Source organism: Schistocerca piceifrons, chromosome 2 (assembly GCF_021461385.2).
Source record: "Schistocerca piceifrons isolate TAMUIC-IGC-003096 chromosome 2, iqSchPice1.1, whole genome shotgun sequence".
Lineage (NCBI taxonomy): Eukaryota > Metazoa > Arthropoda > Insecta > Orthoptera > Acrididae > Schistocerca > Schistocerca piceifrons.
The window spans coordinates 517,552,722-517,577,938 of NC_060139.1; the positions used below are offsets into that span (position 1 = coordinate 517,552,722).

The following is a 25,217-nucleotide window of genomic DNA, read 5'->3' on the forward strand; positions in this document are numbered from 1 at the left end:
TGAGGCTATTTGCAGATGACACGGTTGTCTACAAGAAAGTAGCAACATCAGAAGACTCGTACGTACTCCAGGAAGACCTGCAGAGGATTAATGCATGGTGCGACAGCTGGCAGCTTTCCCTAAACGTAGATAAATGTAATATAATGCGCATACATAGGGGCAGAAATCCATTCCAGTACGATTATGCCATAGGTGGTAAATCATTGGAAGCGGTAACGACCGTAAAATACTTTAGGAGTTACTATCCGGAGCGATCTGAAGTGGAATGATCATATAAAACAAATAGTGGGAAAAGCAGGCGCCAGGTTGAGATTCATAGGAAGAATTCTAAGAAAATGTGACTCATCGACGAAAGAAGTAGCTTACAAAACGCTTGTTCGTCCGATTCTTGAGTATTGCTCATCAGTATGGGACCCTTACCAGGTTGGATTAATAGAAGAGATAGACATGATCCAGCGAAAAGCAGCGCGATTCGTCATGGGAACATTTAGTCAGCGCGAGAGCGTTACGGAGGTGCTGAACAAGCTCCAGTGGCGGACACTTCAAGAAAGGCGTTACGCAATACGGAGAGGTTTATTATCGAAATTACGAGAGAGCACATTCCGGGAAGAGATGGGCAACATATTACTACCGCCCACATATATCTCGCGTAATGATCACAACGAAAAGATCCGAGAAATTAGAGCAAATACGGAGACTTACAAGCAGTCGTTCTTCCCACGCACAATTCGTGAATGGAACAGGGAAGGGGGGATCAGATAGTGGTACAATAAGTACCCTCCGCCACACACCGTAAGGTGGCTTGCGGAGTATAGATGTAGATGTAGATGTAGATGTAGAAATTACACCAGCCTCAACTTACGGTAACCTGCTGTCCCCACAACTTCCACTCAACACTTTCTGCCCTCTCAGAAGTATTACCTCCCAATTCATGTCCCTCACCCTCATTGTGCTCTCTCTGCTAATGCACCCACCAGTCTTTTCTGCTCTCTGCTGTTCTACTTTCCCACCTGCCCCCTTCCACCTCCCAACATGACCCTGGCAGCCTTGTCCTGCCACTTTCTATAGCAGTCCTTGGACTGCTCTGCCAGCAGTGTTGTTATCCCCCCCCCCCCCCCCGCACACATACTCTTCCCCATTCCCAATAGCTGACTTCTTTGCGCAACACAGCAGTTGCTGTTTGGCTACAGTGGCTGGAGATAGCTATCACATTTGCATGAGGTGTGTGTGTGTGTGTGTGTGTGTGTGTGTGTGTGTGTGTTTTCCTTTCTTTTCTGAAGGAGGCTTTTCATTAAGCCTATTTCTTCGCAATTGTTGATATTTCAGTGTGGATGATTTTACATTGTATGAACCAAAACCAGTAGTTGCCCAAAAATTACAGGAAAACAATGCCACACCTATGGTTTTTGACAATAACTTATGTGATAACCAAAAAACAATTGGTACAAACATACAAGAAGCATTTCCCAGTCAGTGAAAGGTTCATTATATAATTTAGCAAGGCCGGAAAAGGGCGGGCGTGGTGGTCACAAAGATTGGGAGAGGTCTTCAACTTGTCATCGATGCATTCAAAAGGCAGCCACTTAAGAAGAGGACATCAAAGCTCCCTCAAGATGGGTCATTCAAGCAAGAACCAATACATTGGCACAAATACCACAATGAAGGAAGAGACACGGAGCAGCTGTTAATATGAAGATTACAGAGCTCGGACGACACCTGGAATGAAGATGCTCAAGTTTCCAGTGAGAAGACATAGCACTACCAGCATTCCTTCTTACTGTGTTTAATTAGATTGCATACCTTAACACATATCCACTTCAAAGTGAGGAGGGTGATCTGTGAAGGCTGTTGCTTGAGATGTTGCAGGACCTTTCAATAACCTGAACAGCTGTTGCAATGTATTTGGTTCATCAGGGCACTGGCCAGTGGCAGAGAGGACCTGTTGAAAGGGAGATAGATGTTCCAACAGAACAGGTAACTGCGTCAGAGACAGCTTCCATAACCTTGTCGATGCAGTCTTATGGAGATGGGGGGCAAGCTTTTCAGCAGAGACATACAACTTCCAGTCAGCTTTTTGATGAGCTCAACACATACCTGGTCCATCAGGCGGTGACAAGAAAGCAGCAGGAATCAACAGAAAGCGATCACTGTCATAAAGACAGTAGTGTAGCACCACTATAGCAAAGGCACAAGACAGGGGAAGAGATTATAAAGTCAACAGTAGAAAAGGTGCCATAGGTGGCACTGAAGTGGTTAGAACTGCCATCATTGAGGAGACACAGATCATGATCAAAAAGAAGCTTTCAATCAGGAGAACCCTACCAGATGCAATGAAGTGGGGAAGAGTTGTTGGATTAAGGTATTCATCTCAAGGTAAGGAAGTGCCTTGCTTGGAATTAATTAAATGTTACAAATGGTGATTGCTCAGGTGGTTTGAACTCACACTGCTATTGCTTGCTACATGGTACAGAGGACAATCCATTCAATGATGACATCTGTGCAAACCAATGTACACAATGCTCCAAATTCTTTCTCTGGGGTAGTGTGGTTCTGACTGAATGCTCAGTGAACTCGAAGAGATGGGGAATGGTCATCAGTGAAGTGTGTTTCTTGGAGAGTTACAGAGATCACAGAACATAAGGAAATTAGTTGTGGGTGTAGCAAATAGAGTGGGGTGTTATGTGTCCCATAGTCCATGGCTACTTCAGTCACTGGCTGGTGTCCGGGAGGAGGAGGAGGAGGAGGAGGATGAGATTAGTGTTTAACGTTCCGTCGACAACGAGGTCATTAGAGACGGCGCACAAGCTCGAGTGAGGAAAGGATGGGGAAGGAAATTGGCCGTGCCCTTTCAAAGGAACCATCCCAGCATTTGCCTGAAGCGATTTAGGGAAATCACGGAAAACCTAAATCAGGATGGCTGGAGATGGGATTGAACCGTCGTCCTCCCGAATGCGAGTCCAGTGTCTAACCACTGCGCCACCTCGCTCGGTGGCTGGTGTCCGGTGTCTGATCTGTGGATTTGTGTGGAGAAGGTTTCCGAGGACGTGCGCTGTCACCAGTAGATGCCAGAGGAGGATGCTGTATCTCCTGCCATGTGCAAGGAGTAGTTCCTGAAAATGGTGCCATAGGAATGATGGCAGGGAAGGACTTATCATCCATGTGGTCAAGTTTATTTGCACAATGTTGGCGAGTAAAAGCGCCAAGTTACTGCTAATGACCTGGACACAGAAGTGGCACAGGTCAATATCACTGAAGCAGGATAAAAATGATCATATTTTTTTCTAAGCTTAAAATATGAGAGGTGATCTATGACCTTCGGTTTCTGGATTTTGCACTCCTGGAGTAGGTCAGAACACTTTGGAGATCAGGGATGATGGTCATTCCAGCAACTGACGCAAACCTGTGGTAACACATACGACAACTTTTCATGAATGGCTACTGCCGTACAGGTTCCTTATGACACCACTCATGGACTCTTTACTGTGCAACCTTCCCTGCATGGCCCACACAATCTGTAAACAATTTTGACATAGGGAGGTCAAACCCAGTTGTTGGGATCAATCATAAGCTAAACGAAACATGCAGTATAAAACAGGAGAAAAATGTGTGAGAAGCCAGAATCGACATCGTATGAGAGGGATAGGTCGTCAGCAAGGAATCTGTTCCAGAGAATATGTTGAAGAAAAGAGACAGACAGCAGGTAATATTGCTCCACAGAAAAGGAAGAAGTACTGCAATGATTAAGATAGGAGATAAGGCACTGGCAGAAGTAAAGCTGTGAGGATGGGTCGTGAACTGTACTTGGGTAGGCCAGGTGATAGAGCACTTGTCAGCAAAAAGCAAAGGTCCTGAGTTCAAGTCTCAGTGCAGCACATAGTTTTAATCTGCCAGAAAAGTTTCAGTACAGGAATGGCTTCAGGCCCCATGTTCGCCATGCATGTACTCACAAAAGAGTTGCGAGCGCATAAGGGAACAGACGAGGGAAGTAAGGCAAATTTACAAGACAATTTAAGATGAGAGAAAGGAATGTGAGAGAGGGAGGTTTCTAGAGTTCTGCCGTCTACTAAAGTCATGAGAAAAGCAGGTATAATTTGAAAAGACCAGGAGATACCCATATCAACTGGAATACATTACAGTTACACATATATTTAAAAAGCAAATCTTAGGCAGCAAAGCACACCCAGATGCAGACATGGATATGAACCATAATCTACTAGTGATGAACAGCAGATGAAATTCAACATTGTAAATAAAATGGACTAGATGATGAAATGGATTACTAGATATTGAAGACTGACTCACTCAAAGTGGGAATTCTTTGAGGAAGTAAAATGTTAAGGTGTTGATCTGCTACATGCACATGGAAAACCTCTATTACATTTAAAAGAAAGGGCAGACAGATTGCAGGAGTACATCAAAGACTTATGCAATGGAGAGGATCTAGCAGAAGAGGTGAATGTTTCACATCGTTGCAGTGTGGGGGCAATCTAGAGTAATGTGAAATACAGAAGTAAAAATTCTCAACAGCCGAGATCACAATTTTATTTTGGTGACTGGTTGCAGCAAATATAAGTTGACATCACTGGATCTTACACAGATACATCAACACACCACTGTCACACATAAAATAAACGCTGTTAAGTCATGGCACATCACTCCAGGATCTTGTAGAAAAGATACATCAGCATGTCAATGATAAAACTTACAGAAAATATCATAAATATTGCACTGACTGCATGAGCTTATTATGAACACTTGACATCATTCAAGTATAGTATTGGGTGAGGTCCAATAACAACTTAGATTTGCCAAAAGCACTCATCAAAAATACAATTATAACTAGCAATCTTGGCTGTTGAAGTTTTTACTCCAATATTACAGAAGAGCAGAATGTTGAATTGGAAGAAACGGATAATGCAATAATGAGGTCAGGTTTGGATGCAGTGAATTATCAACTCCTTAAGAGGGGCATAAGCTATTACAGTAGTAGTAGGGGAAACAGGTTGGATGATTGACTGATGCGGGTTTGTAACATTAGCCAACACAGCCTTCCTGCATTGGTATTGCTAACAGTTCAAAGCACAGGACAGCTAAAGCTCTTGTTGATTTCCTCAAGGCATCCAGCTCTACTTTATGGGTTAATGATGATGACTTCCTCTTCAGTAAAACAGTCAGGAGATAAAATACTCCCCCATTTGGATCTCCGGGCGAGAACAACTCAAGAGGATGATGTTCTCATCATAAAAAACAAAACTGGTATTCTATGACTGAAGCTTGGAATGTAGGTAGGCTGAAGTTAGATATAGCCGAATTATTAAGTATAGAGGTAGGAAAAACAGGACTTACAGTCAGGTCAGTACAGGGTCAACAACACAAAATCAAAGATTGGTAATGCATGAGCAGGCTTAATGAGGAATACAAGAACAGGAATGTGAATAAGCCACAATGTACAGCATGTATTGTAGCCAAGAAAAACATGAAGCCAACACTCACATGTTTACAAGCCAATTAGCTCCTCAAATGAAGAGTTTGAAAGAATATATGACGGGATAAAGGAAATTATTCAGATAGTTAATGGGGTAATTTAACTGTTACAGGTACTGAAATACAGTTGTAGGAAAAGGAAGAGATCACAAAAATAGTAGCAGAACATGGACTGTGTAAAAGGAATGAAAGAGGAAGACTTGTAGAATTTTGTACAGAGTATAATTTAATAATTGCCAACACTTTGTTTAAAAATTGTGAAAGGAGACTGCCTACAAGGAAAAGATCCGGTGACAATCAAAAGTTTCAGACTGATTATATAATGGTACGACAGAGATTTCGGAACCAAATTTTAAACTGTAAGACATTTCCAGGAGGAGATGAGGACTATGACCATAATTTATTTATTGTGAATGGTAGTTTAAAATTGAAGACACTGCAAAAATGCACGAAATTAAGGTGACTGGAGGCAAATTTAAGAAACCAGAGATTGGTGATAGTTTCAGAGGGAGCATTAGGAAACCTTGGACTGAAATGAAGCAAAAAATTACAATAAAAGACAAATGTGTAGCTTTGAGAGATGAGATAGGAAAGGCAGCAGAGTATCAACAAGGTGCATAAGCAGACAAGGAAAAAAAATTCCCGGATTTTCTGGTTCAAAATACACCTTCTCTCGGGTGAAAATACACTTTTTCTGTGTTATGTGGCAGTATACTTTTCCTCAGAACTGTAAAACTTATCAATTCTTTGAATGATTATGGTATTGTACATCACCGTAGAATTTCCCAGCACTTTAGAAAACGAAACTCAGGGGGGGAAAAAAAACCACATTTTGGAAAGATCTTTGATGTGCAGCAACATGTACACTGCATATTTTCACATTATGAAAGTATAAATTCAAACTCCACCAAACACTGCATGTGACTTTCTGAAGAATTGAAATCAAAATTGCGATGCACTTTTGTAAGCCAGTTATAGTTCATGTCACATGATGTCCCCAGCCTATGACGGAAGATATTCAGAGCATAGGACACGTGATGATGTCAGCCAACAGCAACATCACTGTTAAGTAGCACAAACACACAAATAGGAAAAGTTAATGCTTAAAATTAATTACATAGTGTTGCTACAAGGGGGGAAAAGCTTTCACATATAATGTTGGTCTCCAAGATTAATAAGCTACAAGAGAAGCTAACATTTCACATATAATGTTGATCTTTTATGCGCATGTTACACTTTAAGATACACCACACAAATGTGCCAGAAAAATTTTTAACGATGACATAAATGTCTAATCATCTGGGCTCAAAATTCTTCTAAATGGCCGTCCTCAAAGAGCTGATTTCTAAATTAGAGTCAAACGCTCTGTGATTTAAGAAATTCATCATACATTCTCGCACATAGTTCATCTTGCCTAAAAGGAACTTTACTTTGAAAGTAAGGTTCTTCAAACAGCCATTCACAATATTTTCCCACAATCTGTTAGAAACTGGTTCGTTTCAGAAGTTGGCAGAGACCACCAGGTAACAGGCGTCAAAGCACTTGTGCAGCTACGATGACACAGGAAGCCCCTACGTTCATACATGTATAACATTAAAAGCTCTTACATTATGTCATAAAAGAAATGAGACATTAGAGGATACTCCAAGAACATAGGAATTTCGTGAACTGTACTAAAATGCGTAATTCGGCTTAAAGTGCACATTCGTATGTCCAGATTCGGATGTCAGTTTTCTTATTATGGCATAATGCCGTATGTGCTAGAGGACAAGCAGACAGGTCTTTAAATATGTCTGCTTGTGTCTGTATGTGTGGATGGATATGTGCGTGTGTGCGAGTGTATACCTGTCCTTTTTTCCCCCTAAGGTAAGTCTTTCCGCTCCCGGGATTGGAATGACTCCTTACCCTCTCCCTTAAAACCCACTTCCTTTCATCTTCCCCTCTCCTTCCCTCTTTCCTGATGAGGCAACAGTTTGTTGCGAAAGCTTGAATTTTGTGTGTATGTTTGTGTTTGTTTGTGTGTCTATCGACCTGCCAGCGCTTTTGTTCGGTAAGTCACCTCATCTTTGTTTTTATATATAATTTTTCCCACGTGGAATGTTTCCTTCCATTATATTGGTATAATATTTTGTAATGGATGTTATCAAACTATATTCAGGAGAGTGGAAATAAGGTTGTCCTACAGTGCCCCTCTGTTTCCCAGTTGGCCGGTTTGACATCTTGCCCCTCTTAAAGAAAACTCACAATTAATACATCCTATTCTTCCATAATTTAATGCCCCCATTTCTTCTCCTTCCTCATTCTAATAAACAATCTTGACATCACTAATTCTGTAACTATTCCTGGATGGAATTATTTGTAACTGGGAGAATAAGAACTCTTCAGAAAATCTGCAATCTTTATTGCCTATTAGCTAATAACTTGCTGTTTTGTGTGACATAAAATTAAATATAGGATACATAAAACGAGTAAAGACAAGAGACAAGCAAGACAGTACACATTTCTTCAATCCTCAAGCCCTGGCATTTTTCTCTCTCTAATCTCGCTACAGCTTTACATGGTGTGCTTTCCTCTCTGGGAAAGAATCTATTACCTCATCAAAGTTCGTCAAACATTTAGCTACATGAAAAAATGAAATGTTGTTGTCTAATACCGAAAAAGCTGTTAAAGCAAATAGTACCCAAGACTGGTGTGGCTTCTTGATCTTATTACGTGTATTTCATCACTCTCCGCTAATATTGCAGCAATTGCAACACACACCAAAGAAACGAGGCTGTTTCGGCACAAATGGTCATTTTTATAACACAACAGTATATAATTCATGAAGTACCAATATCAAATGCCTATTTGGCCTATTACATGCAAAAAGCTTTATGTTAATAAATAGTTTTACATTTCATTCATAAGCTCCTGCTTCTCAAGCACGAGATCAAAGAGTAGTACTATGAAATTTTTATATAAATTTAGAATCGTCCTATTCTTCCATAATTTGTGTGATGTCCCCATTTCTTCTCCTTCCTCATTCTAATAAACAATCTTGACATCACTAATTCTGTAACTATTCCTGCCAGTGTCAAAACTTATTCTCCGGTTAACTTCACTAACCCTGCCACAAGCAGCGGTTTAGTTATTCTCCAGTTAGGTGTTATTATGTGTTCGTACAATGTGTTTTCCATGCTATTCCCAGAATAGAACTTAAAAAAAAAGTGGCTGCTAGATGGGGACTGTACAGCTAGTTCTTACTAGTGTAGCGATCTGGCCAAAAAATTTCTGTCAAACTTTCATTTTCTTGAATTTACCGAGAAGATAATACATAATCTTTCTTACCTGTTATTCCTTTTAGTCATTTATCTCCACTCTGGTAGCCTGAATCTATGGATTTCACTAGTAATTATAAAAATGCTGATCATTTGCAAACGCGATCAACCACATGAACAGCGATTGGCGTTCACACATTCAGCTTTATTCCGCTCAGCTTGTATAAATCTGTCCCCTTTTGTAAGAAGGAAACTTTATTTCTAGATGCGACAGGGATTCCCCTGGCAGACACATCACGTACACTATGCACCCATTCAAAATTCAACTTAGAATGTGTTCAAGAATATTCAATACAAAAAAGGCAGTGAGTGAGTAATCGATAGACCAATGTGTGCTGGATGCTAGGCGCTTTGTGAAAGAAGTCCCCCTCCCCCTGAATAATATGAATTTTGCACCCCCCCCCCCCCCCCCCCCCCCCCCCCCACCGAAATTGCTGCCCCGGGCAGATACCCCGGTTTGCCCCCACCCCCCACCCCTAGGTCCAGGCCTGGTGTGCATGCGTGAGTCTGTCAGCTTGGGTGCGTCAGGTACTGTTTATACAACTATCCACCACACTTCTGCAGCCAGAAGCGGGAGAAGGTGCTACTCATATGGAACTCAACTGTGCATGGGCATGAGCTCGCTTGCAACTGCCCAAAAAAACCTAATGTGAACAGTTGTGATGGAATAGAAGGGAGAACCGATAGAGGTACTGAAGGTACCCTCCGCCACACACCGTCAGGTGGCTTGCGGAGTATGGACGTAGATGTAGATGTAGATGTAGATGTCATGCTCATCGGAAGCAATTTGTTGTTATGAAGGATTGCATAGTCTTCCTGAAGACTTTGACACATTTTGCTGCTATCAGAAGGTTGTATAAATACTGTGTTTTGTTGTCGTATATGGCGCATTTCCTTTGCAACTTAAGTCTTATTTTTGTTAGCTAATAACTTGCTGTTTTGTGTGACATAAAATTAAATATAGGATACATAAAACGAGTAAAGACAAGAGACAAGCAAGACAGTACACATTTCTTCAATCCTCAAGCCCTGGCATTTTTCTCTCTCTAATCTCGCTACAGCTTTACATGGTGTGCTTTCCTCTCTGGGAAAGAATCTATTACCTCATCAAAGTTCGTCAAACATTTAGCTACATGAAAAAATGAAATGTTGTTGTCTAATACCGAAAAAGCTGTTAAAGCAAATAGTACCCAAGACTGGTGTGGCTTCTTGATCTTATTACGTGTATTTCATCACTCTCCGCTAATATTGCAGCAATTGCAACACACACCAAAGAAACGAGGCTGTTTCGGCACAAATGGTCATTTTTATAACACAACAGTATATAATTCATGAAGTACCAATATCAAATGCCTATTTGGCCTATTACATGCAAAAAGCTTTATGTTAATAAATAGTTTTACATTTCATTCATAAGCTCCTGCTTCTCAAGCACGAGATCAAAGAGTAGTACTATGAAATTTTTATATAAATTTAGAATCGTCCTATTCTTCCATAATTTGTGTGATGTCCCCATTTCTTCTCCTTCCTCATTCTAATAAACAATCTTGACATCACTAATTCTGTAACTATTCCTGCCAGTGTCAAAACTTATTCTCCGGTTAACTTCACTAACCCTGCCACAAGCAGCGGTTTAGTTATTCTCCAGTTAGGTGTTATTATGTGTTCGTACAATGTGTTTTCCATGCTATTCCCAGAATAGAACTTAAAAAAAAAGTGGCTGCTAGATGGGGACTGTACAGCTAGTTCTTACTAGTGTAGCGATCTGGCCAAAAAATTTCTGTCAAACTTTCATTTTCTTGAATTTACCGAGAAGATAATACATAATCTTTCTTACCTGTTATTCCTTTTAGTCATTTATCTCCACTCTGGTAGCCTGAATCTATGGATTTCACTAGTAATTATAAAAATGCTGATCATTTGCAAACGCGATCAACCACATGAACAGCGATTGGCGTTCACACATTCAGCTTTATTCCGCTCAGCTTGTATAAATCTGTCCCCTTTTGTAAGAAGGAAACTTTATTTCTAGATGCGACAGGGATTCCCCTGGCAGACACATCACGTACACTATGCACCCATTCAAAATTCAACTTAGAATGTGTTCAAGAATATTCAATACAAAAAAGGCAGTGAGTGAGTAATCGATAGACCAATGTGTGCTGGATGCTAGGCGCTTTGTGAAAGAAGTCCCCCTCCCCCTGAATAATATGAATTTTGCACCCCCCCCCCCCCCCCCCCACCGAAATTGCTGCCCCGGGCAGATACCCCGGTTTGCCCCCACCCCCCACCCCTAGGTCCAGGCCTGGTGTGCATGCGTGAGTCTGTCAGCTTGGGTGCGTCAGGTACTGTTTATACAACTATCCACCACACTTCTGCAGCCAGAAGCGGGAGAAGGTGCTACTCATATGGAACTCAACTGTGCATGGGCATGAGCTCGCTTGCAACTGCCCAAAAAAACCTAATGTGAACAGTTGTGATGGAATAGAAGGGAGAACCGATAGAGGTACTGAAGGTACCCTCCGCCACACACCGTCAGGTGGCTTGCGGAGTATGGACGTAGATGTAGATGTAGATGTAGATGTCATGCTCATCGGAAGCAATTTGTTGTTATGAAGGATTGCATAGTCTTCCTGAAGACTTTGACACATTTTGCTGCTATCAGAAGGTTGTATAAATACTGTGTTTTGTTGTCGTATATGGCGCATTTCCTTTGCAACTTAAGTCTTATTTTTGTTAGCTTTTTACGTTTTATTGCTGCAGTATTATTCTGCAGTAGTGAGGTACAGTAATATCCTTTGTTAGAGTATTGGTTCTTACCATTCAAAATTACAAAAATTTAAATGAACATTGAAACGATAAAAAATTCCCGGAGTTCTAAAAAATTCCCAGGTTTTTCCCAGATCTCCCAGTTATCCCAGGCCGTATACATCATGATCAAGTAAGAAAAAAGACACAACACAGTACAAATCCCTGTGTCATACACTGAAGATATTATTGAATTTAACTGATGAAGGGATAAATCTAAAAATGCAGTAAATGAAGCGGGCTAAAGGGAATATAGGCATCTAAAAACTGAGATTGACAGAAAGTGAGAAATGGTAACACAGGAGTGGCTACAGACAAATGCAAGGCAGTGTGTAACTAGATGAAAGATAGATGCTATCTACATAAAAATTACAGAGACGTTTGAGTAAAGAGAAGCACCTGTATGAATATCAAGAACTCAGATGGCAAGCCAGTACTAAGCAAAAAAGGGAAAGCAGAAAAATGGAAGGAATATACAGAGAGCGATTGTTGTTGTTGTGATCTTCAGTCCTGAGACTGGTTTAATGCAGCTCTCCATGCTACTCTATCCTGTGCAATCGACTTCATCTCCCAGTACCTACTGCAACTTACATCCTTCTGAATCTGCTTAGTGTATTCATCTCTTTGTCTCCCTACACGATTTTTACCCTCCACGCTGCCCTCCAATACTAAATTTGTGATCCCTTGATGCCTCAGAACATGTCCTACCAACCGATCCCTTCTTCTAGTCAAGTTGTGCCACAAACTCCTCTTCTCCCCAATTCTAGTCAATACCTCCTCACTAGTTGTGTGATCTACCTATCTAATCTTCAGCATTCTTCTGTAGCACCACATTTCGAAAGCTTCTATTCTCTTCTTGTCCAAACTATTTATCGTCCATGTTTCACTTCCATACATGGCTACACTCCATACAAATACTTTCAGAAACGACTTTCTGACAATTATATACTCGATGTTAACAAATTTCTCTTCTTCAGAAATGCTTTCCTTGTCATTGCCAGTCTACATTTTATATCTTCTCTACTTTGACAATCATCAGTTATTTTGCTCCCCAAATAGCGAAACTCCTTTACTACTTTCAGTGTCTCATTTCCCAATCTAATACCCTCAGCATCACCCGACTTATTTCGACTACATTCCATTATCCTAGTTTTGCTTTTGTTGATGTTCATCTTATATCCTCCTTTCAAGACACTGTCCATTCCGTTCAACTGCTCTTCCAAGTCCTTTGCTGTCTCTGACAGAATTACAATGTCATCGGTGAACCTCAAAGTTTTTATTTCTTCTCCATGGATTTTAATTCCTACTCCGAATTTTTCTTTTGTTTCCTTTACTGCTTGCTCAATATACAGATTGAATAGAATTGGGGAGAGGCTACAACCCTGTCTCACTCCCTTCCCAACCGCTGCTTCCCTTTCATGTCCCTCGACTCTTATAACTGCCATCTGGTTTCTGTACAAATTGTAAATAGCCTTTCGCTCCCTGTATTTTACCCCTGCCACCCTCAGAATTTGAAAGAGAGTATTCCAGTCAACATTGTCAAAAGCTTTCTCTAAGTCTACAAATGCTAGAAACGTAGGTTTGCTTTTCCAGTATTTCTACAGAATCCAAACTGATCTTCCCTGAGGTCGGCTTCTACCAGTTTTTCCATTTGTCTGTAAAGAATTTGCATTAGTACTTTGCAGCCGTGACTTATTAAACTGATAGTTCAGTCATTTTCAGATCTGTCAACACCTGCTTTCTTTGGGATTGGAATTATTATATTCTTCTTCAAGTCTGAGGGTATTTCGCCTGTCTCATACATCTTGCTCACCAGATGGTATAGTTTTGTCAGGACTGGCTCTCCCAAGACCGTCAGTAGTTCTAATGGAATGTTGTCTACTCCTGGGGCGTTGTTTCGACTTAGGTCTTCAGTGCTCACTCAAACTCTTCACGCAGTACCGTATCTCCCATTTCATCTTCATCTACATTCTCTTCCATTTCCATAATATTGTCCTCAAGTACATCGCCCTTCTATATACTCCTTCTCATTTTTGAGACATTTGCATTCCTTTTTGTCTGCTCCATTTATTGCAGTTTTATATTTCCTCCTTTCATCAATTAAATTCAATATATTTTCTGTTACCCAAGGATTTCTACTAGCCCTCGTCATTTTACCTACTTGATCCTCTGCCACCTTCACTATTTCATATCTCTAAGCTACCCATTCTTCTTCTACTGTATTTCTTTCCCCAATTCCCGTCAATTGTTCCCATATGCTCTCCCTGAAGCTCTCTACAACCTCTGATTCTTTCAGTTTATCCAGGTCCCATCTCCTCAAATTCCCAACTTTTTGCACTTTCTTCAGTTTTAATCTACAGTTCATAACCAATAGATTGTGGTCAGAGTCCACATCTGCCCCTGGAAATGTCTTACAATTTAAAACCTGGTTCCTAAAACCCTGTGTTACCATTATATAATCTATCTGAGACCTTCCAGTATCTCCAGACTTCTTCCATGTATACAACCTTCTTTTATGATTCTTGAACCAAGTGTTAGCTATGATTAAGTTATGCTCTGTGCAAAATTCTACCAGACACTTCATTCCTTAATCCCATTCCATATTCATCTACTACATTTCCTTCTCTTCCTTTTCCTACTATCAAGTTTCAGTCACCCATGACAATTAAATTTTTGTCTCCTTTCACTATCTGAATAATTTCTTTTATCTCATCATACATTTCATCAATCTCTTCATCATCTGCAGAGCTAGTTGGCATATAAACTTGTGCTACTGTGGTAGGCGTGGGATTTGTATCTATCTTGCCCACAATAATGCGTTCACTATGCTATTTGTAGTAGCTTACCCACATTCCTATTTTCCTATTTATTATTAAACCTACTCCTGCATTACCCCTATTTGATTTTGTGTTTATAACCCTGTAGTCACCTGACCAAAAGTCTTGTTCGTCCTGCCACCGAACTTCACTAATTCCCACTATACCTAACTTTAACCTATCCATTTCCCTTTTCTAAATTTTCTAACCTACCTGCCCGATTAAGGGATCTGACATTCCACGCTCCGATCTGTAGAATGTCAGTTTTCTTTCTCCTGATAACAATGTCCTCCTGAGTAGTCCCCGCCCAGAGATCCGAATGGGGGACTATTTTACCTCCGGAATATTTTACCCAAGAGGACGCCATCGTCATATAACCATAGAGTAAAGCTGCATGCCCTCGGGAAAAATTACAGCCGTAGTTTCCCCTTGCTTTCAGCCATTCGCAGTGCCAGCACAGCAAGGCTGTTTTGGTTAGTGTTACAAGGCCAGATCAGTCAATCATCCAGACTGTTGCCCCTGCAACTACTGAAAAGGCTGCTGCCCCTCTTCAGGAACCACACATTTGTCTGGCCTCTCAACAGAAACCCCTCTGTTGTTGTTGCACCTAAGGTACAGCTATCTGTATCGCTGAGGCTTGCAAGCCTCCCCACCAACGGCAAGGTCCATGGTTCATGGGGAAGCATTATATAAAGTACTAAAGGAACATCTTTGACAAGCTAAGAATGTTAGTTGTGTTGACGATGATGGACACAAAGGCGATAATAAAGGTGAAAAATAAAACGGCCAAGGGCATTAACTTTACAGAAGAAGTGAAACATGGTGATGGTACCTCTGCAGTCCTGTTTACCTATTTAACTTAGCACTGGTACAATAATGCTGAAATCCAATTAGATATGTGCCTATGCAGATGATACTGCATACTAAAGAAATGCACGAAATAATGGAAACATAATGAGCAAAAAATTGGATTGATTGTAAACAAAAAACACACCAAAATACATGTTAATGTTCAATTCTAAGACCAGAAGAACCACACATGTACTGAAGTCCTCTGAAAATGTTTTAAGCTGTTAGTTTCTTCCAATATCTATGTGTGACAATAGGATAAGGCAATGTATTACATAAGATTACACTATTCCCCTGTATGCCCAGGTGTTACATATGAATCATAAATGTGGACAATGACAGAAGCAGATATGAACAGTCTAAGGGCATTTAAAAGAAAAATCTAGTAAAAAATTTATAGACCTGTGAGAGAAGCAGAGGGATGGAGAATAAGATACAACCACAAAATACCACAACTTGTACAAACGAAAGATCTAGTAAGATTTATTAAATCTTAAAGAATGCAACAGTTAGGACATATGGTGGGGATGGGAGAAAGACAGGATGACCAAACAAATAATGAAAGGCAGATTACATTCCACCAAAAGGAAGGGCTGACAAACATGTAGATGACAATGTGATGGCTGAGCTTACCAAGCTGGAGATCTGAGAATGGAAGAGAAAAGCAGAAATGTATGGAGGCTGATTTTTGAGGAGGCCAAGGCTTGAAATGTAGCAAATTATTACAAGTTATCAGCTTGCATTGAAAGTGTAGCTTGACGTGAAGTCGGGAGGGAGAGCAGATTTTGGTTCTCACACTCGCACAGCTGACACAGGTTCCTGGGCCAGGTGAGTGGTGTACTTGACTAATGCCACATGCAATGCAGTAGACTCTCTATGACTCTGAAAAAGTACTATTAAATATTAATCGATCTTTTTCATATTCAGTGTACCAAATTATATGGATAACACAACCATACTGCTTAAATTTCAAACCAGTAACTTCAATACTTTTGGAGATATAAATTTTTACCTACAATATATAATAACTGTGCTGGCATTATGAAACTGAGTTAGGGAATTTAATGTATTCATCTACAGTATCAACTGAAACTACATCCAAGAGGATAGGTTCATATAGTCTAATTGCCTTTTGTTTCATTACCACACATCTCTGACGTAATTAAAAGTACTTTGGAAAATTATTATTTTTTCATGTTTTAGACGTGAGTGTGTGTTTTGGAGAGACTGAGAGTGAATGGAAGACATGCATAAAGTGAGAATGTGATATTTATTAAAACTATGTAAATGTATACGTGAGAAAGTTGTTGTGCAATAGGAGAATTTGTGACATATGTCTGAGTGAGCTTAATTTTGTAAAAGGCACCCAGAAAGGGCATTGAATATTAAATTTTATTAGTAATTTATTTTGTGAAAAGTAATCATATTCTGTCTTCATTAAATTTTATTTAGTTTCAAAATTAAGACAGTTCTAGTCTAAATTACTTGTGGTAAACTGATTGGCTGACATTAGGAATACCCCGAGTTCAAAAGTCCTTGAGATGATCAGATTGGCTGCTTAACGTACTAGCCAATAAGAATTCAGCATTCCCCGCACGTTTGAGTAGGGCTCTGTGCCTCAGATTCTGTAAGTGGAAAGAGTCGCTCGTGAGCTGTCTTCTGGTAAACACCTATGTTACCTATGTTAAAGTGCGCTGATCAAATATGTACTAAAATGAAGAAATTTGCATGTTTGGTCGGCTCTCATGTCGTTAACAAGGAGAGACTACAGTATTGAATATTTTGTGAATGTTTGAGCCCTATGAGTGGTTTATTTACGGAGATATTCGCGTGTGAACATTTCAAGTTATACACAAACTCCGCTTGGCGTGTTTCATGCAAATTACAAGCCATTATGGCGAGCACTTCTTTACAGCTGGCTGCTTTTGAGTCTGAACTTCTTACAGCGACAGTCAGTAAAATTGTGTAATTGATGTCAGGATATTAAATATGAACTTGATACTCAACACTGCTTTTGTTGGCTAAACCAGTATCCACCATCGCAGAGTGAAGGAGAAGACAACATTAAGCCTATTCAGGTAATGTTTAAAGGATAGAGCGGGACCAATGCGTCCCACCGCAGCCTCATCATGTGCTGTAGCAGGGGAGGGGGAGGGGGGTCGGGGGGGCTACTGCTGAGCACTGCTCTCAAATATAATTTTGAAATGAAATAGGATGAGAATAAAATCAGTGTGCACAAATGCAAAGTTTCTTGGACAGCACAATAAAGGGCTCTATCAAAATAAAAATGTTAGAAAAGGTAATAAATGGGGATTGAGGTATCAATTTAAAGAAGGCTTGGGGCTTGTACTCAGTTTCATAAGATCCCACTGGATATCACATTCACCAAGTTGAGACACACTGAGAGAATGTGCATTTCATGGAATATCAGTGTGGGCTCAGAAAAGCGGAGCATCAAAGAACACAGTGGGCATCAGAGTCAAGCTCACTATCAGGTATAAATAGCAGCAAGAAACCAACAATAGTTCGCAGTCTGGCTGGAGGAGTCCAGGCAGCGAGTACATGCGACAGCACAAATTGCAGGACTTGAGGAAGATGGCAGGATTAGTGATCAAAATACTGTGCATTAAATGTGCTTCAAGTTCTAAAGACTTTCTTTGTTCCCAATTCCTGAGTGACCTTCACTCTCTAGAATGCTTGTAGAATTGACACAGGATACAGTGGCCAATGCGAAGTAACCAATTTCTGCCTTGAGCACTGGGCGAGTTCATTCGTTTGTTCAGAAAGGAAGGCCAACAACTGTCTGCCCGCTTACGGCTGGTTGGCTGTGATGACAGAATCGAAGCCCACACTCTGCAATCTTTCTCACGTGAGACTATTTGGTAGAAAAATTCATTTTTTTGTTACTTATAGCTTTAAGTGCAGCTTCAAGATGACATGCCCATCATTTCATTAATGATATAGTTATTGTCATACCTGCACTTAAGTAAGACACTGCACAATATTTGGCAGAGTTTGCAATAAAAAAATAGTGGTTACTATGTTTTTCATTTTGTGCATATTAAATAATATATTGGTGTGCATGAAATTCGGTTAACATGTTCAATTTTTCTTTAAACTTGGGCAGAGGTCTCTATTTGTCACCAGTCTTGAGGAAATTGATACTATGTAGCACATGCATTTGTGATTGTGGATGCCAGTGATAAAGATAGAATAAAATATGCAAAACATTAACTCATATTTGATAAACAGTTTGAGATATCAAAACAAGGTCTCTGCAAATGATAGTACAGAAAGAGGAGATTATTTGCCATATGATTATTATGATAATCTTCATTATCTTCCATGTTATTCCACAAACTACAAAATTTTTCAATGAAAAAATGTAATTTTTAATGGCCATCGATAGCTGGTGAATTGAGTAATTCTGTGGGTTTTGGAACAACATATGTGAAGTAATGTTTTTTATTTGAGGATGTGCTGTTTCAAAGATATTAACCTTACTTGTCTGCAGTTCCTCACTTAATATACCACTGCTTCAGAATTATCTCGCAATTGTATATGCACAACATGTTACTGAGGTGAAATTGCGCAAACTTCACAAAGTTTTAGTAAAAGAAGCAAATTTTAACATGGCAACAAAAGAAATGTACGTTTTAGCCAAAATTTGCCTCTCTTAACACTTCTCTGGAAGTTACAAATGTTAACAGGTAAGGGGAAAATAAAACTGCTGCTTTTGTTGCCTTTTCAGTGGAATTCTTTGTAGATACTTACCAAAGCAGAGGTGACAGTAAACCTTTATGGATGGGCACCATGGAAGTGTGAATGTGGAGGAGCTCCACTTAGTATTTCCAAAAACATGTAAATGTAGGCTACAGCTTAGAAGGGCACTTCCACTCCAGCACTCAGCATTTCCCCTACAGTATGCAGACTGCCTGGTGCAACCCTCACCGCTAATGCTCTGCAACCCTCCTCGCCCCGTCTCTCACCATGATTGCCCTGGCAACTATGCGTACCTACCGGCTAGATTACTCTGCGTGCACTCTTCCCAGCAGAAAAAGCAGTCCAGAAAATCCATTATGCCCTACTCCACCTACAAATACTGGGGAAAGGGGTGCCTTTCTGTTGAGTGCTAGGGCACATGGCACATGGGCATTAAGGAGAACAAAAGGACAGATGTAGCAGCCAAGGAGGCTTGTCAATATCCAAAGATACTTCAGTATGCTATCCTCTTAAATGCTATTGCCTCACTGTTGAGGTTCAGAGTCGCGCATCAATGGGAAGAAGAATGGCTGGAAGTAGCAGGCAATAAGCTGCATCTAGTGAAGTTCACAACGTGGCCATGGCATATATGTTTCCAGCCACACAGGCGGGATGAGGTCCTTCTTACTTGTCTTCACATGGGCCGCATCCCTACGACTCATCACTTCTAAGCTCTGGCAAAGGGATACTCCAATGTGTGGTGCTTCTGGCATACAGATCACAGTGCACCACGTTTTACTAGAATTTTATTTTCAGATCAAAGGGCAGCAGCTCATTTGTCAACATATTTACCCTCTGTTTTAACTGACGATCAAACAAGCGTGGCACAACTTTTAAGGTCTTGCTTGCCTCCCTGAAATTTTAGTGATGTTTATAATGGGTTATGAGGGTGGCTGGCTCATCTGTGTTTTTTTATAAGTGGTCAGCCAGCCATAAATTGTTGCGAATCTAGTTTTCCCCATGTTTTAGTTAACAAATGTAGAGCATCTGAACCATTTTAATGATATCTTCCATGATGTGAGCTAACGTGACTTTGCAGGTGGTCATGCGTGAGACTTAATGTCTTTTCTCACATTTTCTCTGTTTAATCACACTGATTTCTATTAATTTTGTGTGGACGCTGATAACCTTGTCACTGAGTGCTGCAAGCGGACACCCTACCCCCCCCCCCCCCCCCCCCCCCCACACACACACACACACACACACACACACACACACACACACACACACAAAACTGAAACAACAACTTGGCTGCACAACCACAAGTATACCATTAAGCAATCATGCAGACAAAACCAGTATGGACACAAATTAAGTGGCTGCCAGTCCCTTCCATTTAACAGCTCTTTTATGACTTCCTCACTTCTGTATCTTAGACTGTTTCAGTCCTTAATACAAGAGTGCTTTTTAAACAAATGCTCTGTAGATATATTTGAAAGTACTTCTTTTCTCCACACATCTAAGGATGAAATCATATGCAACAGCATGAATATAAACATAACAAACAATACGCAAACATCAGTTAACACTCTGTATTTTATGCTTACGTTAATATTAACTTTACAGAATTTGCATCACAAATTATTTACAGTGGACATTTAAAAAACTTGGAAACAATAGGAAACCGAAGCAGCCATTTGCAGAAATTAACAACTGTATAAAGTACAAACAAATATTTGTTTTTGGTAACTTTATTTACCTGTCAGTAAGTCCCACACGCAAAGAAGTCCATCTTGGCTGCCAGAACCAGAAAGTAATGGAGAAATGCGGTCAATAAAAACACAGGTAATAGGTCCACAATGTCCATGCAATGTGTACAGGGGCCGCTGATCTTCCAACCGAAAAACCTACACAATAACAATAACTGTTGAAACATACATTATTGTGAAGTACCGATTTAATGTTTTAAATACATTCAAAAGAGAATGGTCCAACCTGCCATATGAAAATTAGCCATAATGTTTTGTCACTTATAGTTTACCTCACTTTATCTACATGTTCACTACAAACAATTGATTTGATTGCTAATAATATATTCACAACAGTTTCTCTGATATGGATGAACACCAATTCTACATTTCTAACTCTGTAAGCATCAGATATCAGCGAATAATGGTATGAATCTTTACCAGTGGCCTTTCAGGCACTTGTCTTCAGAGGTGGTTTTGTTGTCAGCTAGCATATGTCACCTGTGGATTCAGGCTTCTGATATCATGGTAAATTCAATTCACAGTAACATTTCACTACATTATAAAATATAAAATTATGGGAGCCATTTTGTAAGCATATTTATAGCTAGTTTTCTTCCACACTATACATGTAAACAGAAAAGATTGTCATGAATTCAGTTCCTAGTTAAAACCAATTTTATTGATTGTGTTCTGTGAAATGCTGCTTCTAATGAAGAATGAACATTGGAGATAATATTGTTTCACAAATTACCTGGAAAATGTTAGCTGCTGAGATAATACAAATTATTTCTTCTGACAGAGCACATGTAGGATGATTACAGAAAATATGTAATGCGATGAAAACAGTTTATGCACACACTTGAGTGTAACAGACATATTATTTACTCATATTTGGTTGGTTTTATAGTTAGAGGTATCATACTAACATTTGTGTGTATTTCTTTTATATCTATACAAAAACTTCAGGTAGGCAGCATGATTCTGTGGCAGATGAAGTTCTGGCATATAGTGTAGTGAACTGTTAGGAAGAGATTACCAAAGAACACACAGAAGATTCAAAATTTGGACGAGACTCTGGAGCAGATTTCTACAGTTTCAAACAGAACTACAATAACTTCCAATCCTTTGGGAAATGTCTTCCCCCTGAGGGCATAAGTTTACTGTTGAAGTTGACATTACTCATTTCCCAAAGATTTTTTCAACCTTTTTCAATGCTGATCCTGTGCTGATTCATTGACATGAACTACTACCATCCCATAATTCAAGGTGAACTTGGGAACACATATACACTGAGCAGTTTTATTGATTATTATTTCAAAGAATACATACAGACATGTACTTCATTGTCATGCTGGATAACTTTTTTTGTTGCTTAAAGAGTTAAAAACCACATGCCAAATTTCAGCATTGATACAGACTGGAAAAAAAAAACTAATGAAATTTGCTGGCTTGGTGCTTGCAACTAAGACATGCATACCCCTCCATATTGCTAGCTGCACTTAAGGCAAGTTAGTGCGCATGATCTGGGATGTGTGTCCGTCTTTTTATAACTGCAGCAGTCATTGTAGAGGAACTCCAATTCATGACAGTTAAAAACAGGAATCTAATATTTTTTAAAATTTCTGATAAGGGTTTGGAACACCAATATTGAGATTATAGATGGAGTTTTAGCAAATATTATGTAGAGTTCAATAACGCTATGTGCGGAAACATGAATATTTTTCTGCTTTCTATGGACAATGGATGCCAACTGATGCCATCAAAAGAAAACATGGATGAAAGTTTAAAAATGAACATTTAAATAGTACAAGATGTGTTTATAAGCAATTAAATACTGGATATTGCAAACTGCAGATCCACCGATGGAACTTAGCATGCCACATCTCACTATCAACTATATTCAAAAGAAAAGTCATGAACAATTTCATCAAATTAAAAGCAGTTAAGCTTTGTTTGACTGAAACTAGTAAGAAATGTCTCTCTTTCTCCAAGTTGGATTATTCACTTCAAGAAATCACACAAAATTCTGTCTACAAAAGTAAATAAACATTTGGAGCATTGTATATATATTTCACATTCTTTTACATTAGTTACAAGGAGTGTTAACATGTTGGGAATCGTGTATTTATTTGTGTTTGCTCCTTAGCAACATTGAAAGATATGGAAGAAATAAAAGTTGTATTTCTCTATGAATATTTTTGATTGCTTTTAGTGCTGTTGCTGTTGTTGTTGTTGTTTTCTTCAGTCCTGAGACTGGTTTGATGCAGCTCTCCATGCTACCCTATCCTGTGCAAGCTTCTTCATCTCCCAGTACTTACTGCAACCTACATCCTTCTGAATCTGCTAAGTGTATTCATCTCTTGGTCTCCCTCTACGATTTTTACCACCCATGCTGCCCTCCAATGCTAAATTTGTGATCCCTAGATGCCTCAGAACATGTTCTTCTAACCGGTTCCTTCTTTTTGTCAAGTTGTGCCACATACTCCTCTTCTCCCCAATTCTATTCAATACTTCATCATTAGTTATGTGATCTACCCATCTAATCTTCAGCATTCTTCGAAAGCTTCTATTCTCTTCTTGTCCAAACTATTTATCGTCCATGTTTCACGTCCATACATGGCTACATTCCATACAAATACTTTCAAAAACGACTTCCTGACACTTAAATCTATACTCGATGTTAACAAATTTCTCTTCTTCAGAAATGCTTTCCTTGCCATTGCCAGTCTACATTTTATATCTTCTCTACTTCGACAATCATCAGTTATTTTGCTCCCCAAATAGCAAAACTCCTTTACTACTTTCAGCGTCTCATTTCCTAATGTAATTCCCTCAGCATCACCCGATTAAATTCGACTACATTCCATTATCCTCGTTTTGCTTTTGTTGATGTTCATCTTATATCCTCCTTTCAAGACACTGTCCATTCCGTTCAACTGCTCTTCCAAGTCCTTTGCTGTCTCTGACAGAATTACAATGTCATCGGCGAACCTCGAAGTTTTTATTTCTTCTCCATGGATTTTAATACCTACTCCGAATTTTTCTTTTGTTTCCTTTACTGCTTGCTCAATATACAGATTGAATAACATCGGGGAGAGGCTACAACCTTGTCTCACTCCCTTCCCAACCACTGCTTCCCTTTCATGCCCCTCGACTCTTATAACTGCCATCTGTTTCTGTACAAATTGTAAATAGCCTTTCGCTCCCTGTATTTTACCCCTGTTACCTTCAGAATTTGAAAGATAGTATTCCAGTCAACATTATCAAAAGCTTTCTCTAAGTCTACAAATGCTAAAAACATAGGTTTGCCTTTCCTTAATCTTTCTTCTAAGATAAGTCGTAAGGTCAGTATTGCCTCACGTGTTCCAATATTTCTACGGAATCCAAACTGATCTTCCCCAAGGTCGGCTTCTACCAGTTTTTCCATTTGTCTGTAAAGAATTTGCGTTAGTATTTTGCAGCCGTGACTTATTAAACTGATAGTTCAGTAATTTTCACATCTGTCAACACCTGCTTTCTTCGGGATTGGAATTAGTATATTCTTCTTCAAGTTTGAGGGTATTTCGCCTGTCTCATACATTTTGATAACCAGATGTTGGAGTTTTGTCAGGACAGGCTCTCCCAAGGCCATCAGTAGTTCTAATGGAATGTTGTCTACTCCTGGGGCCTTGTTTCGACTCAGGTCTTTCAGTGCTCTGTCAAACTCTTCACGCAGTAACGTATCTCCCATTTAATCTTCATCTACATCCTCTTCCATTTCCATAATATTGTCCTCAAGTATATCGCCCTTGTACAGACCCTCTATGTACTTCTTCCACATTTCTGCTTTCCCTTCTTTGCTTAGAACTGGGTTTCCATCTGAGCTCTTGATATTCATACAAGTGGTTCTCTTTTCTCCAAAGGTCTCTTTAATTTTCCTGTAGGCAATATCTATCTTACCCCTAGTGAGATAAGCCTCTACATCCTTACATTTGTCCTCTAGCCATCCCTGCTTAGCTATTTTGCACTTCCTGTGATCTCATTTTTGAGACGTCTGTATTCCTTTTTGCCTACTTCATTTACTGCATTTTTATATTTTCTCCTTTCGTCAATTAAGTTCAATATTTCTTCTGTTACCCAAGGAGTTCTACTAGCCCTCGTCTTTTTACCTACTCGACCCTCTGCTGCCTTCACTACGTCATCCCTCAGAGCTACCCATTCCTGTCAATTGTTCCCTTATGCTCTCCCTGAAACTCTGTACAACCTCTGGTGCTTTCAGTTTATCCAGGTCCCATCTCCTTAAATTCCCAACTTTTTGCACTTTCTTCAGTTTTAATCTACAGTTCATTACCAATAGACTGTGGTCAGAGTCCACCTCTGCCCCTGGAAATGTCTTACAATTTCAAACTTGGTTCCTAAATCTCTGTCTTACCATTATATAATCTATCTGATACCTTCTAGTACCTCCAGGATTCTTTCATGATTCTTGAACCAAGTGTTAGCTATGTTTA

At 39.7% G+C, this 25,217-nt stretch overlaps 1 protein-coding gene across 1 annotated transcript in view; it reads right to left on the bottom strand.

The window, feature by feature from the left end:
• Positions 1 to 25,217, bottom strand: part of LOC124776611 (sterol regulatory element-binding protein cleavage-activating protein) — a 263,862-nt gene that overhangs the window by 67,172 nt on the left and 171,473 nt on the right. Inside the window, exon 20 of the mRNA XM_047251684.1 lies at positions 20,736 to 20,883. Coding sequence (XP_047107640.1) covers positions 20,736 to 20,883 — 148 coding nt within the window. The remainder of the gene's footprint in view (positions 1 to 20,735; positions 20,884 to 25,217) is intronic.